The sequence below is a fragment of the Tribolium madens genome, unplaced genomic scaffold (assembly GCF_015345945.1).
Source record: "Tribolium madens isolate multiple individuals breed KSU strain unplaced genomic scaffold, Tmad_KSU_1.1 Scaffold_20;HRSCAF=117;Tcas5.2_LG4, whole genome shotgun sequence".
In the NCBI taxonomy this organism is placed as follows: Eukaryota; Metazoa; Arthropoda; class Insecta; order Coleoptera; family Tenebrionidae; genus Tribolium; species Tribolium madens.
The window spans coordinates 14,690,664-14,705,444 of NW_025400985.1; the positions used below are offsets into that span (position 1 = coordinate 14,690,664).

Below are 14,781 nucleotides of genomic sequence, written 5' to 3' on the forward strand. Positions count from 1 at the left end.
CGGTGGTCAAGAGACAGAAATTTAATTTAAACCTAAACGGTTGAAGATAGAAATATGGTCTCGTGGACCTTTTTGTAGGAAATTTAATTCTCTACAATTTTGTTTCCTACACTTTTTTTGTATCTTCAACCGTATTCGCAGCGTTTTCAAATAAATCGAAAACAGTATGAAAAATAAATTATAAACAATTATCAGTTTGCGTTCCGCTCAATATGAAACGGAGCACAGATTTTGAATTTTAAATATTTTTTTCTCATATTCCTCGTGAAAAATTTAGTGGTTCGTTTTTTACAGCTTATTAAGAATATAAAGCTCAACATTTATGCATTTTTTCAAGCAATTAGTAAACTGGTTGAATTTAAATTAATTAAAAACGATTTGAAACTGAGACGGTAAAACGCTCTAAGCACCCTCATTTTTACTCTGCCGTACTACTTTTTTAGGGTCCAAAAAATCAAGCAATTTTGTATCTCGTTTCGTCTCCTAGTATGTAGTGCTCCGTAGCTTAAATCAATATTTTAATTTTTATAAAATAATCTTTTGACATCTATTTGATATATAAACTGCCATGCGACATACAGTCACGATCAGAAAGAATGACACCCCTATAAACCCGGCCGGCTAGTACGCCTGGTAGATAGAAATACTTTTTGATCGCACTGTATAAAACTACAGTGATCTGTATTAAAGTCATCTGTTATTATTCTGCTCGGCTTTGCCTTGTCCGGAAACAGCAACGATTGGTCCTCCAAAAACTATATTTTAGGTACTTGTAACAAAAATAACTACAGGGTGCGCCAGAACTCGCGCCCCAGAGAAAAATTTTAAGTAAGATAAGATACCAGGAACAAGGATAAAATGTTCAAAAAATTCTATCTGTCAAAAAATTTTGACATTTATTTTTTGACATTTGACATTTTTTTATGTCTACTTAACGATACTGATGATCTTGCATATTTTTTTTACCATTATTTAGTAAAGGTACCAAAATCTTGCCAATAAAAGCGACAAATAACATTGAACAGAGTTACAATTTAAAATAGAGCTTGCTTGTTTCCTCTTATAATCGCCTGTAGCAAAGAAATTTAGAAAATTATTTTTCCATCAGAAATAAATAGAGTCAAGTGCAAAGTTTAAACTCTTATAACTTCGAAATTTTTATAGATAAAATTTTTTTAACATATTTTCTATGTTCCTGGTATCTTACTTTATATTGCATTTTTCTCTGGGGCGCGAGTTCTGGCGCACTCTGTATTTTGATTTGTGACAAGCATTTTTCCCAGAATTCGCAAAAAACACAAAATGGTAAAAAGGCGGCCTAAATAATAAGTAAAATAATCAAAAATGTCGATGACGACTGGATTTCATCATTTATAATAACCCTAAATAATAGTATAAAAAAGTCAGTTGTTTTAATTACAAAAATTCTGTATTAAACTTCTATAACGAAATGTTAATTAGGTAACAATGTTTACGCAAAAATAAAAATTTTTGACAATTTAGTTTTGTGTTGCTTACAAATAACTACATACTTACAGGGTAAATTTGAGTTTTTACAATATTTCATAACTCATTTATTAGCGTTTATTATGAACAACATGGATAAAATAGCTGATTACATACTTCTACTACATTTATTAGGAATTATTCTAACGTGATCTTAAAAATAAAATCGTTGTTAAAAGTTTCCACATTACTAATTACTAGGACTATAATTATGACACCATTTTTACTCAAACCAGTCTATTATTCTCTCATTATGAATTGAGAAACCAGTCGCATTTGTACCTTTTCAAAGGTGAGTATTTTTTTTTCAATAAGCACTCGCATTAAAATATATACTTTATTTCAGTTTTGAAAAAATAAATATGAACCCAATTTTTTTAACCACTTTATTAAGCATATTTTGTATAATTTCGTGTGAAACAATAAATGACAAAATTGACGATTTATGGGGTGAAGATAGAGAAGACGACACACAAATGACCACATTGGCACCACGAATTTCGGACAACTTTACCATCACACAGGAATGTGAATGTGTGCCTTACTATCTTTGTGACCGAAAAAAAGAAACAAATTTTGGTGAAGGATTAATCAATGTCAGGTAAGTACAGGGTGTGACATTTTTTTATCACTAAGACTATTTTTTTAATAGTTGGATAAATATACAGTGTGTCCCATTGTAACAATGGGTTTGTTTTTTAATAAAATATTCTATTTCAAAAATTTAGCTTTAATTTTTGTGTAAATTTGTTTATTAACATTTTCTATTTTTTGTCCATCCACAGAACCGTAAAATCCGAATGTTCCCACTATTTACTAAAATGCTGCGACGATGAAGACCCAAAAGAACCATTTTTCCCAGAAACAGAAATCAAACAGGGTTGCGGTTATAGCAACCCTAATTCTAGAACAAATCCGACAGACGGTTCAGCCGAATTCGGGGAATTCCCTTGGGTCGTTGCCATCTTATCAAACGATTCGTATATCTGCAGTGGTTCTCTTATCCATCCGCAGGTCGTTATGACAGCAGCCCACTGCCTCAAAAACCTAAGACAACCAAAAATACGAGCCGGCGAGTGGGATTCACACGACGACAACGAAAAATTGCCTCATCAAGAAAGAGATGTCGCTTCAATAACAATCCACGCTCAGTACAACCCTACTACATTGGTCAATGATATTGCTCTTCTATTTTTAAAAAGCGCAGTACAGTTGGCGGAGCATATTGATGTGATTTGTCTTCCTCCTGCGTCGACTGTAATCGATAAAGCTCGATGTATTGTAAATGGTTGGAGGAAAGAAACCTTTGGGAGGGAAGGTGTTTTGACAAAAATCGAATTGCCGATGGTTCCGAGCAAAACTTGCGAAGAGGCTTTAAAGAAAACTCGATTAGGAGAAAAAATGTTTAAGTTAGACAAGAGTTTTGTTTGTGCTGGAGGGGTAGCGGGGAAAGATACATGTAAAGGGGATGGAGGGAGTCCTCTAATCTGTCCAACTGATAAAGATACGGAACGGTATTATCAAATTGGGATAGTTTCTTGGGGAGTGGGTTGTGGAACATATAGAGTTCCAGGGGTGTATTCAAATGTACCATTCTTTAGGCAATGGATTGATGACAAACTTAAAAAGAAGAATTTGGACATTAGTGTGTATCAAGTGTAAAATAAAAATAATATCAGGAAATGGAGTTTTATTTGTTTTTAATGTGAAAATCATTATGTTTAAAATTGCTATTTAATGAAAATATAAATACAAACACTCGATCGTGGTACAACTGAATATTATATTATATTATCTCAAGGTAGAGAAGAGATTTTTTATAGCCGAACTGTTTATTTCCAGAGATGCGCAGCATCAAAGAAAATAAGAAATGCGAGTCTATAATAATCATCTCTATCGAGTTTTATATAATATTTTTTTCTAGACGATGAATCGGGAGGGTGACGGTAGCACCGGGCGGGAAGAGCAGCAGTACCACATAACAGGAAAGTATAAGAAATAAAATCTCCGTAGAAAATCATTGGCAACACGAGCCTCTGGTGCTCAAGTGGGTTACTAACACGAAATGGCGCGACATTTAAATAGACCCTCTTCATTTTCAGTTATTGATTATTACTTAGCAAGTTTGATTTCAAATTTTGTTTAAAATGAAAATAAAATATTTTCATTTTAAACAAACTTTGAAATGAAACTTGCAATTATTAAATTGTTTCAAGCTAATAAAACTAATTCTTTTTTATTTTTTTTTTATTGTAAACTATAAATAACAAAATAATAGGTACAACAAATCAAATTTCTCTGAAAATTAAATTATTATTAACAATAAAATCAGTCAGTGTTGGCATGTTTTGTCTGTCTGCCCCAGACGTAAAACAAAATAAAACCTTTTCTGCAAGAGCCTACCTTGTCTGCCAGCAAATAGTTGCCCACGCTACGACCACGAGGAGGTACCCTAATTAACAATAACTATGGTCTTGTTGAACATTCTCGTTGCTTATTATTTAATTTTTTGCAAAAAGAGAAAGTGGATGAGCAACACATCTTGCATTGGATGTTGAAGGCAAATTACAAGTACAAGACAGATGATTTATTGAACTTTCCACAAAACTTCTGTCACAGAAAGATTTGTTTGTGAAATGTCAACAAACTTCTCTTGTGAAGCCAAAACACAGAGCTTAGGAATTACATTTGGATTTAATCTATCCTTCCTCTCATTGACAAAATCGCGGCTTTCAAAATGATCCTCACATAAACGCCAAAACTTTGAACTTACGGAACCCACAATTTTGCAGGCATTCCTCCACAATTCGTGAAGCTTTGGATTTTTAGGGAACGTGAAGAAGTGCTTGTTGGCATGTTCTTCAACGGGMTTCGGCACGTATCGACTAGTGCAGCCAGGATATTTGCAGGAATATCGATGACCAGCCATGACAAAAGTTTACTTGAGTAGCAGGAATCAAAAATCCGTCACTCCAGCCCAAAGCACGATTCCTTTGTAAAAAGAAACAAAAATCAAAAAGGCGAAGTTTTACCGAGTAAAAAAGATACTTATATTTCTTTTAATTGGCTTCCAACAGCACGAATTCCCTCACCGACAGACTACTGTAATTAAAATTTTAGGATTTTGCTTAAGTAATAAAACAAATAATGATTAAATACTTACGGTAACACGTGACATCACACAACATTAAAAGTTTGGCACTTTTGTTCTTTTTCCTCAAACGTAAATCATTTTTATGTCAAAAAAGAAAAATTTATAAAATCCCTAAATATTACGAGCTTGTTTTAAAATACGCAGCGCTTATTGATTGTTCCTTTTCACTTCGCCTTAAGTGGGAAACACCCCTTGCCCATACTCTCGTGTTGCCAATGAGCTTCACCTAAATATCAAACGTGCCGCACATGCGCATTTATAAAAACGTCAAATATTGGTATTTAAAAGTCAAAACTGTTAAAAATCTTGAGTTAACATCTAAAAGTGTCTAAACGACAAAACGAGGAAAAATAAAAAAAAACTTAAAAAAGTTATAGAAAATATTTTATTGTGATTATACCTATAAGTTAAACGTCACTGTAACAAAACAGTTATTTTGTTGTCGGGAAAAACGTCTGTTTTTCTATTTTCCGTTTTTGGCTTTTAGGTAAGTCTGTTTTGTTAATGTGTGAATTAACTTTTAACAGTTTTGTACGTAATCATCTGTACTTGTGTACTGATCAATAATCGAATTGAAAATATTTTTGCACTGTTGTAGCAAATTACTGGAATCTACTATGTTTCTTTTACAGATTTCATCAATTCGTAAATCGAGTTCTTGTTCCAAATTTGTCTCGGAAGAAGAAGGCTCATCAAATTTCTGTTCCAAATTTCCGTTTGAAGTAGAAGGCTCATCGAGAAACTGGCTTTCATCTCCATTTTCAACTTTCTTAGTAATATACATTGCAACTAAATGTATGTGTTTACAAAAGTTATTTTTTACAGAAGCCTCGTAGCATTAACATCTGAAACGATGAATGCAACTGTTGCAGCTTCTGCAACGAAGAGTTCGACAGTTGCAATTTTCATTTACCATATCCACTTCGTAAAAGTCAATTTTAGACTGAGAGTGGACAAGAAATTTTTTTGAGTCCTTTTCTGCAACTGCTTCAAAACTCATCTCCATTGCACGTTTGTGAAATTTATTTACAAGAAGATCGCGATGAGTAGCAGTGGGTCTTAAAACCGAAGCAACTCTTTTCCAAGACTTGTCCAAAATGAGTTTATGCAGAGCATCAAGGCACGTCAATCATCCAATACAAGAATTGTGGTTAATTCAAAATTGTATGGATTGGTCCCATGTGTTCTATCAAGACATATGATCCGGGGTCCATATGTGACAAGCATATACTTCATTTCGCTGTTCATGTAAGCTAATGCAAAATCATCGTCTTCTAGTATGTTGTGTTTGTGTCCAATTTTTTTAAAAATAAAAACATTGTGGTCATTTGCATTCCACTCTGCCACTTTTATTTCAACTGCTATGAAGTCCTCTTTATTTCGTTTGCCAGTGAGATTATTTTTTTCGGCCAAATATTGAATGTCTTTAAGATTTAATAAATTTAGTCTGCTACAGTCATTGCCTTTCATATCTCTAGCTTTTTTAAAATGGTATTATAAGAGACTCCCAGACGAATTTGTACAACAATGTCGTTTTTTTCAGTTTCCGTTAAAGGTTGACAACGGAGTTCTAATTTATGGCCAACGTGAGTGGGGACATACTCAACAAAAACTTTACCGCTATCGCGGTCTAATTCTAGAAGTACAAACCCCAGGAAGTTTAATACTTCCGCTGATTTTTGAAGTACGTACTAAACATCGGGGTTGAAATTTCCCGAGATTGCTTCGATGGCATTCGCAATAAAACACTTTTCCAATAGTACTTTCCATGCTTCTTGTTGCATTAAGCATATAAAATGACTTAGTTTCCTTCTCTACACTTTGTTTCGACGTTCGAAATGTAGTCTCTGTGTCAAAGTCAAGACGTTTATTTTCATATTCAATATTATGGATGTCCGTGTGATGTTTCATTAAAGCAGAAAATGATGAAAAACTTAGTTTAGATGGTGTACATAAAGGGCAAATAATATTCGAAGACCTTTTGCAATTTTCTGAATTGTCTTCATGTTTCATCCTTAAATGTCTATTCCGGCTGGATACACTTTAAAATTCTTTCATACAGTGATCGCATTTGATCGTTGCTTTGTTACTACTTAAGCTAAAAAAAATGTGCAGGTATTTAAATAAAATACTTTTTACAAAAAAATATTTACTCACCTCGACATTGCAATTTACAATAAACTACCGCAGAAACTAGTGATAAGTTTTACCGAGTCTTTAAGCAACAGCACAATAATTAATGATATGAAAACTACAGTGATCAAGAGGCGTCTATGCCAAAGCGAAATTGGAGGGAACCTGGGAAAATAGCCCGGTAAGTTTACCAAACAATATTAATCCTTCCGATGAATCATTCAGATTGGATATAAAACGTGCTTTTTGAGGATGTCTAATTGGTTAATCCTAAATTTAATCATGATTGTTTAAATCTGATGGCAACTCAGTCTCTGTTAATTATTGTTAATAAAAATAAAACAAAAAAAAAACGTCTAGACATGTTACTGCTTCACTGTAGCAGAAAAGAATTCCACTGAGACCATGGAAATTATTATGACAAAATTTATTAAATATGATAATAAGAACCATAGTGATAAGTGTACGGTAACATGAATTTATCACATCTTTATTTTTTAAATTTACCGCTTAATTTAATTTTTTGAAATGTATTTGGAACTGCGCAAGTGCGGCACGTTTGATATTTAGGCAAAGAACTAGAATATATGGAAGGAGAATTGGCGTGGAAGGGGTAAGATTCCATGGCAAGCCACTGCAGATTTTAAGTGGTAGTAAAAGTAGGCAATGTTTTCTCTGTTGTATTAAAAGTTGCCTACCACAAACAATTTTTTTTAAATATACACATAATTTTCTTGTTTTTTATTAATAATTGTAATTGTAATATACTTAACAATATTAATGTTTTACAAATACATTTTTTTTAACAGAATTAATTAATTCAGTGACAACATTGCACATCGTGTGAAAAACTATCTTTTTTTATGAACTCTCGAATTCCTTATTTGTACGAAGCACTATTTTACAGGGTTTTGTATTCTAATGTGATTGTTTTATTTGTTTAATAACGTTTTTTTTTGAAAGTTTAGTTCTAAATTTAATTTCAAACCTTTATTAAAAAAACAACGCTACATTTATATTTTTTAGAGTCAAATATGTCACAAATTTAAACTTTCTATATAAAGAAAAAGAATTCTGTGTAACACTAGATTCCAGTCACAAATTTAGTGCCAAACCGCTCTTTTTTTAGTGCTATTGTGGTGCACAGGTGTATTGTTGATTGCATAATTTACTACGAGTTGCAACTGCCCATACCTTGCCAATATGGCGGCACCAATTCTCCTTCCATCTATTCTTGTTCTTTGTATTTAGGTGAAGCCGTTGCCAATGCGCCTATCTCAGCTTCATACCCGTGAGTAGTGATGCCAGATTAGGGAATTTTTCCCTAATTCTAGGGATTTTTCTAGCAAAAAGGGAAAAAGGGATTTTTTTCAATTTTTCTTAATAATCTAGGGATTTTTTACATTTTCAGTGAAAATCTCAATTTTCTTCACACTGCTGGCACAGCTTCAAAAATTACAAAAATTTTTAATATGAATTTTGTAACTTCGCCAAGTTAGCGCATTTGTATATGAGTTTAGCACTTAGTAACGCGGAAACCAAAAATGTATTTTCCGTAGTTGTGTAAAGACAAAAAAAAGAACAAGATAACTAAAAGCCGTTTGCGTTTTTCGCGCTGCTAAGTTTACTAATTATTGCAGTTCATTTAATGTTTTGGACGAATATTTAAAATTAATGAAATCCCATAATTTATAAGTATATATAAAAATTAAGTATGTTAAATCACCCTTTAGACTATTCGAAATCAAACTAAAGAATTCTCAAAGAAAGGTATTTGTTTCCGATTATTACAACTGTTTCTCTCGTCAGACCACAAATCTCAGAATGACGCCCTCGAGTTCCCGATTAGTCCTTCTTTCGGTTCCCTTGCCCCGTCCATGCCCTCAGCACTTATCCACAAGACCCGAAACCAGATTACGTCATCGAAATCGGTACGCCTTCTAACAAGTAGGTATCTAAATATACACGTTTATTTGAATTTGTTTTAATTGACTTGTATTTTATTTTTTTATTTCTTTAGGAAAATTTATTTTAATTTATTGTTATATTATTTATTGATTTTTTGTTGTTTGGAGTTAACACATTTTTATGTTGTATTTATATTATACTACCTCAACAAAATAGGCCTATGAAATAGTATCTTTTTAATTTTTTAAGTAGTTTAGGGAATTCTAGGGAATTTAGAAGCTACAATCTAGGGACAAGCGCTTAGTCTCATGTGGCATCACGGCCCGTGAGCAGTACCGTCGAGGCATGGAGAGTTCGTGTGTCAGAGGGGCAATGCCGAGTAGAGCATTACAGAAATGGCAAACGAAGAAAACTCGAACATTATAATTTAAATTTAATTTAATGCAAGCAAAAAAACAGTGTACAAAACTCCACATCCTGTTACCAATTAAATAAATAAAATATCACTTAATAAGTGTCAGATAAACAAAATTCTTATCTAGCACATACTGAAAAAATATAAAACAGGAAATAACTGACGGGCTAAATAAAATTATTTTATCAGCAAATTCAATAGATGTTGCAAATGAACATGAAATTAACGACCTTGCCTATGAGAAATACGAATCAGCAAATTTTAATAAATTTAATAATTTAATAATATTGGAAAAGCATTAGGTAATGATAGTCAGCGAAAAAAAAATTAGTCCACCACAAACTATTCATTGAACAGAATTTCGAGAAGGCGTAAAAGATAATGAGGTTAAATCGGGCAAAATTTAGGAAATTACTAAAAATGCAGGAAACATATTCAATTTAAATAATTACGAAACAATTTTTAAAATTTTGGTAGTTTTAAAAAATAAAGTCAAAACAGAAAATATAAATAAATTAGCAATAGAAAAATAACAGTTCAAAATTTTCAGAAATAATTTCAATGTTAGAATTTATCTTTAATGATTTGAAAATTGATGTAACAATTTTTGAAAATACGCAAAAAAATACGGTGGACAAATCACGAATTAACAAAAATCAAATACTGGCCAAAAAATTAAGACCAACGTGAAAATCGAATCTAAACCGTTGCAAAATTATAAAAACTACTAGCTTGCACTCGTGACTTTGTCCACGTAGATTTGTTAATTTCAAGAGGGAATGTGAAGTTAGTTTGTTTATTTATTCTTTTCTTAATAATTCACCAACTCAAATCAACGCGGGAGAAGAGGGCCGATGCTAAAGAAAATGATGAAAGCACGTTACAAACGTTAACACACTATTTCACCTTGTCAAAGTGTCTTCTTAGAGCACTTCTACTCTACACCCTCAAAATCTACATTTTATTTTTATAATTTCGTTTACTCGTAAATGTTTGTACCCTATGTGATACCGTTAAAGGTTGGTTTTTGAAAAGTGCCTGATTAGTGTACTTCTATACTCTCTAAGAAAAATATTTTCCAAATATCTCAAAAGTTTCATGTTTCTATCTTTGTTTAAAAGTTTACACCCCGTTTCACCCTCATAAAAACTTATTTTCGAAAAATCTCCTTTTAGTGTCCTTTTTCAACCGCCAAGGAGCATATCTTTCAAATTATACGTTTTTATCTTTGTTTAAAGTTTGTTTAAAGAAATTAGTTTTTGAAAAATTCTTTCTTAGTGGACCTCCACACCTTCTAAAGAATATGTCTCTCAAATTTTATGTTTTTATCTTCGTTTAAATGTTTACACCCTATTTCACCCCCTTAGAAATAAATTTTTTAAAAATAACTCTCTAAAACACCTATCTTCAAAATTGTATGTTTCTATTTTTGTTTAAACGTTTACACCCCAATTCATCCCCTTAGAGATTGATTTTCAAAAAATTCTTTCTTAGCGGACCTCTACACCCTCTAAAAAACATATCTTCCAAATTTCGTGTTTCAATGTTTCAATGGTTTAGGCTGTGCGTTGTTTGTCAGTCAGTCTCGGAACTCTTTTATATACAGACTGTTCCGGCTAAACCCCACATTAGAAGTATTGGGAGTTCTAACAGTGATATTTATCTAAAATTTTGACTATAGTCATAATCGTTTAGACCCTGTTCAATGAAAATATTTTCAAGATGGCAGCACTTTTGGTTACACCGGAAATGGATATCAACTTTGTTATTTTTAATAGAAAGTAATGTTTTTTTATTGCGTTTTTGGATTACTCTAGTGACTTTGAGAGAGTTTTTATCAGACTTTTCTATACCTAAATTTAACCGTTTTTGTAATATTTAGACTTTTTTGACATTTTTTTAATTTGCATCTTCCTCTTCAAAAATCGATAAACGATTTATTTTAGAGGTATTAAAGGTTATGTGGTTTTTTTATTCGAAAAAAAAATTGTGTTAAGAGGCCAAAAAAACAGAAAAACACAGAAAGTGTGACCTGCAACTGCAACAACAGGAAATTTAGTAGATGTATTCAGTTTTCGTGATTACCAGTTTAACCCGGCGTCTGACATGTGAATTTTTTTAACATTTACTGACATGTGGGTTGTCACAAACCCCAGTGGTTTTCGATAGTAAATTTTTGACTGGGCCTTTTTATATTGTGTTTTACACTGTAATAAACATTATATGACATTACTTTATCAACACAATAGACACCTAAACAATAAAATATTTATTAGAAAAAAAGAAGTCAATTTTTTCCAATGCCTGTTTTTAGGTAGGAAAGTTTCGCAAAAAAAATTAATGCGTGGTTTTGCACCTATAACTAACTTACACAAATTTGAGATAATCATAAATACTTTTTCACCGATTACATTGATAAAAAAAGCATAGCGAAATATTCAAAAACAAAAAAGTTATTGGTTAGTGAAGTCAGCACAATTTTCACTGTACAGGGTGCTCCATTTTGGATGTCCGAATAGCAAATCTCGGAAACTAAAAGGTTTAGACCAAAAAGAGTGATACATTCTGGACTTCATTTTTTGAGAAAATAATATTAATTAAAACCGCATCCGCATCTTTTGTTTTCGACTTACAGACAAAATTTGACATTTTGGCAAAATATCTATACAAAAAATTTATCTTTCTTATTATAGAAGATATGGATTTGAAATTACACATTATACAGGCACTTTTTTACGAGGAATTTAATAATGTAGTTAACAATGTTTTCAGTTATTTGTTAAGTCGTAATAAGATAAACTTGTATTTTTTTTAAATAAAAGTTATAGGTGGCTATGCTATTTTTTTCTGATCTAAAAAATATGTATTTGTAACAGAATATATTTTTTCATAATTATACTTTAAATATGAAGTACATATTTTGTTTGATAGTAGTTGACCATGGAAAAACTATTTCACTTAAAATGTGTAGATAATAATCAATAAAAGTTTTGTGAATTGTGAAAGAGATGAAAAAATAGATAAAATTATAAAAATTAAAAAACTACCATAGGTTAGAAGTATCGAACAAATATGCGAGCGCCTCAAAACAAAATTATTACATATTTTAAAAAATCCAGAAATAAGATAAACAAATGTTGCAACAGTCAACACAATTAGAAAATAGTAATTTGTACAACTAGTTTTGAAAGTCATACTTTTTTTCACGAATTTGCAAATGAGTGAAAAAAAGAAATTTTAAAACGAATTGTACACAACATTTTTTTGCATAGTAATAACCCCAAGAACCCCAAAGACCAAAAAGATATCAATTTGATAAATCAAATCGTAATGTATCGCAAGCTCTTTGTAACGAACTTTATAGAAACCATAGAAATACAAATTTAAAATAAGATTAGATTTACAAATTATTTTGCATTTTTTTTTTATTACTTAGTGCTTAGAAGACTCTTTCAGTAGTGACACTTGTTAAATAATAAAGTTTCAATCCTTTTAGTTGAAGATGCAACATTTTTTTATGGCCAACTGCAAATTACAATCAAAAATAATATTTTGCTAAAAATGTATTTTAATATTTTGTTATAAATATACAGGTGTTCCGTTTTTATTGTTACAAATTTAAACAGATGATAGAATATTTGATTTTAAGACAAAAGTTTCCTATAAACATGTATTAAAAAATGTTATGTACGCGAGCTATACCCTCTGAAAGAGATGCGTTTTTTAATGCTGTTTTCCCACTATTGCAGAATAGATAAAATTACAAAAGTTGGTACAGCTGATAATCTTTAAACACCTGAAAGAATTCAAAGCTCAGTTGTCGAAATTTTTAATCACGGGCGTCTTAACGATAAAACAAATTTAGTTTTTAATTTTTATCCTTTTTATGGTCTGTAACACATGTTGTAAACCGATTTCAGTAAAAAACGGTAAGTTGTTTCAAAAAAACACAAGAGACCTCTTTTTTGTGAAAAATTGAAATTTAGAATTTTATGGCTGAAAGTGGCAAGAACCAACATCCAAAATAGTTAGAATACTTATTATCCTAACCCCCTAGTTTAGGACGCTCCTGAGTAAAAATTTCGACATTTTATCTTTGAATTCGTTTGGGTGTATAAAGGTTATCAGTTGTACTAAATTTTGTAATTTTATCTACATTGTTTCTGAAATATTAGAACAAACCCATTAAAAAATGCACCCTTTTCAGGGAATGTAAATCCCTAATATAAAATTTTTCGATACATGTTTATAGGAAACTTTAATCTTAAAATTGAATATTCTATTACCTAGTTAAATTTGTAAAAACAAAAACTGAACACCCTGTATATTTTTTAGATAAAAAAAACAAGCTTGTTAAAAATGTCATAACCATCTAAGATTCCCATTAAAAAAAATCTTATTACAGCTAAACAATTACTGAAAAAAATTGTTAACACCATTATTAAAATACAAAATGAACCCCAGAATGTATCACTCGTTTATTCCAACAAAAACAAAAAAGAGAATTATTTTTAATAGAGTGAAATAACCAGTTCCGATAAATTTATTCTTTGTAATTCAAAATTCTAAAATAAAATGCGCGCTAAAACATTTTCTTCCATTTTCATTCCATATGGATTTTACTTAATAAGTAGTCACAGAAATCAATGAAATTTCCGGCAGCAAAAATGCTAATTTTTCGTACTAAATACAAACATCGCAACATTCTTCTGGATTTTTTAATGAAAAAGCAACTAAAGGGTTATATTTAGTAAGCTCATGTGAGTGGAAGAAAACAATAATAAATTGTAATTTGCGTAATTTTGAGGTTTAAATTCCTCCACTGGGCAAAAATGCCTAAATACGAGAGTAAAACTACAGTTTTGATATTAAAATTAGTAACCTGTTTTATTTAAGCACAATTTATTATAAAAAGTACATCTTTCTATTAATTTTGCATTAAAGTATATAAAGAAACTTGCGTAATTCTTCATATTTTTCTGGTCTCTCACTCTCACTTGCTTCTCTATTTCAAAAGGATAATGCATTAGTTTTCAAGGTCTAAAATTCATACACTGGCATTGTTAATCTGTATCAGATCGAAGAAAAAGTTGAGAAAGAACAATACCTGTGAAGAAGTTGGGAATCGAGTTTTCAAAATAATTTTTGATAATTGTTGATAATAATTAACGATTTTGTCTCATTATACTCGTGTAAAACCTCTTCAGGGAGAAAAATTCGAGAAAAATACTGGAAACTAGCAGGTTATGTCACCAACATGACAAAAAATTAATAAAATATATGTAAAAATTACAGTAGACCAGCTATTTGTTGTCGGGGATTCCTGAACAAGTCGGGGATTCCTGGACAAGAACAAAGTCCATGGGCAGCGGGGCGAGACGTGGAACGTTCCAGGCGAAGTACCGGGGAGAGGGACAGTCGCTTGGAAGTACGGGAAGAGAGTGGAACCTCGAAATAAAAAGTCCTCTGTCCGTGTATTCAATAAACAGTTTATTTGAATACTTTACGCGTTTTGTTATTTTCTTAAAATTTATTTTTCACATATTTATTGAAAGTTCTGGGCAAATTGGTATTATTTTTGTAACCTAGCAGCGGATATAATTTTTCTATCACACCTTGAAATGCCCTTCTGGGATTGGTGGATTTAAGAGTCTAATAACTTTCT

General features: G+C 31.4%; 1 protein-coding gene and 1 long non-coding RNA gene across 2 annotated transcripts; both read left to right on the forward strand.

Moving 5' to 3' along the window:
- Nucleotides 1–1,685: 1,685 nt before the first annotated feature.
- On the forward strand, nucleotides 1,686–3,168 carry LOC123005303 (phenoloxidase-activating factor 2-like). The gene is made up of 3 exons (XM_044398985.1): nucleotides 1,686–1,798; nucleotides 1,853–2,107; nucleotides 2,292–3,168. The coding sequence occupies exons 2-3, from the start codon at nucleotides 1,869–1,871 to the stop codon at nucleotides 3,166–3,168; spliced, it is 1,116 nt and encodes a 371-aa protein (XP_044254920.1). The 5' UTR covers nucleotides 1,686–1,798; nucleotides 1,853–1,868.
- A 1,797-nt stretch (nucleotides 3,169–4,965) lies between these two features.
- Nucleotides 4,966–5,978, forward strand: LOC123005560. Its single transcript, XR_006412765.1, has 3 exons — nucleotides 4,966–5,147; nucleotides 5,293–5,433; nucleotides 5,486–5,978. It is a non-coding gene; the product is annotated as an uncharacterized LOC123005560 (long non-coding RNA).
- Nucleotides 5,979–14,781: the final 8,803 nt, after the last annotated feature.

What these genes read in the sequence shown, in the direction of transcription:
- LOC123005303 (XM_044398985.1), top strand. Translation starts at nt 1,869, where the DNA reads ATGAACCCAATTTTTTTAACCACTTTATTAAGCATATTTTGTATAATT. An exon ending in GAAGGATTAATCAATGTCAG is followed by an intron (nt 2,108 to 2,291) that starts GTAAGTACAGGG and finishes GTCCATCCACAG; the next exon opens with AACCGTAAAATCCGAATGTT.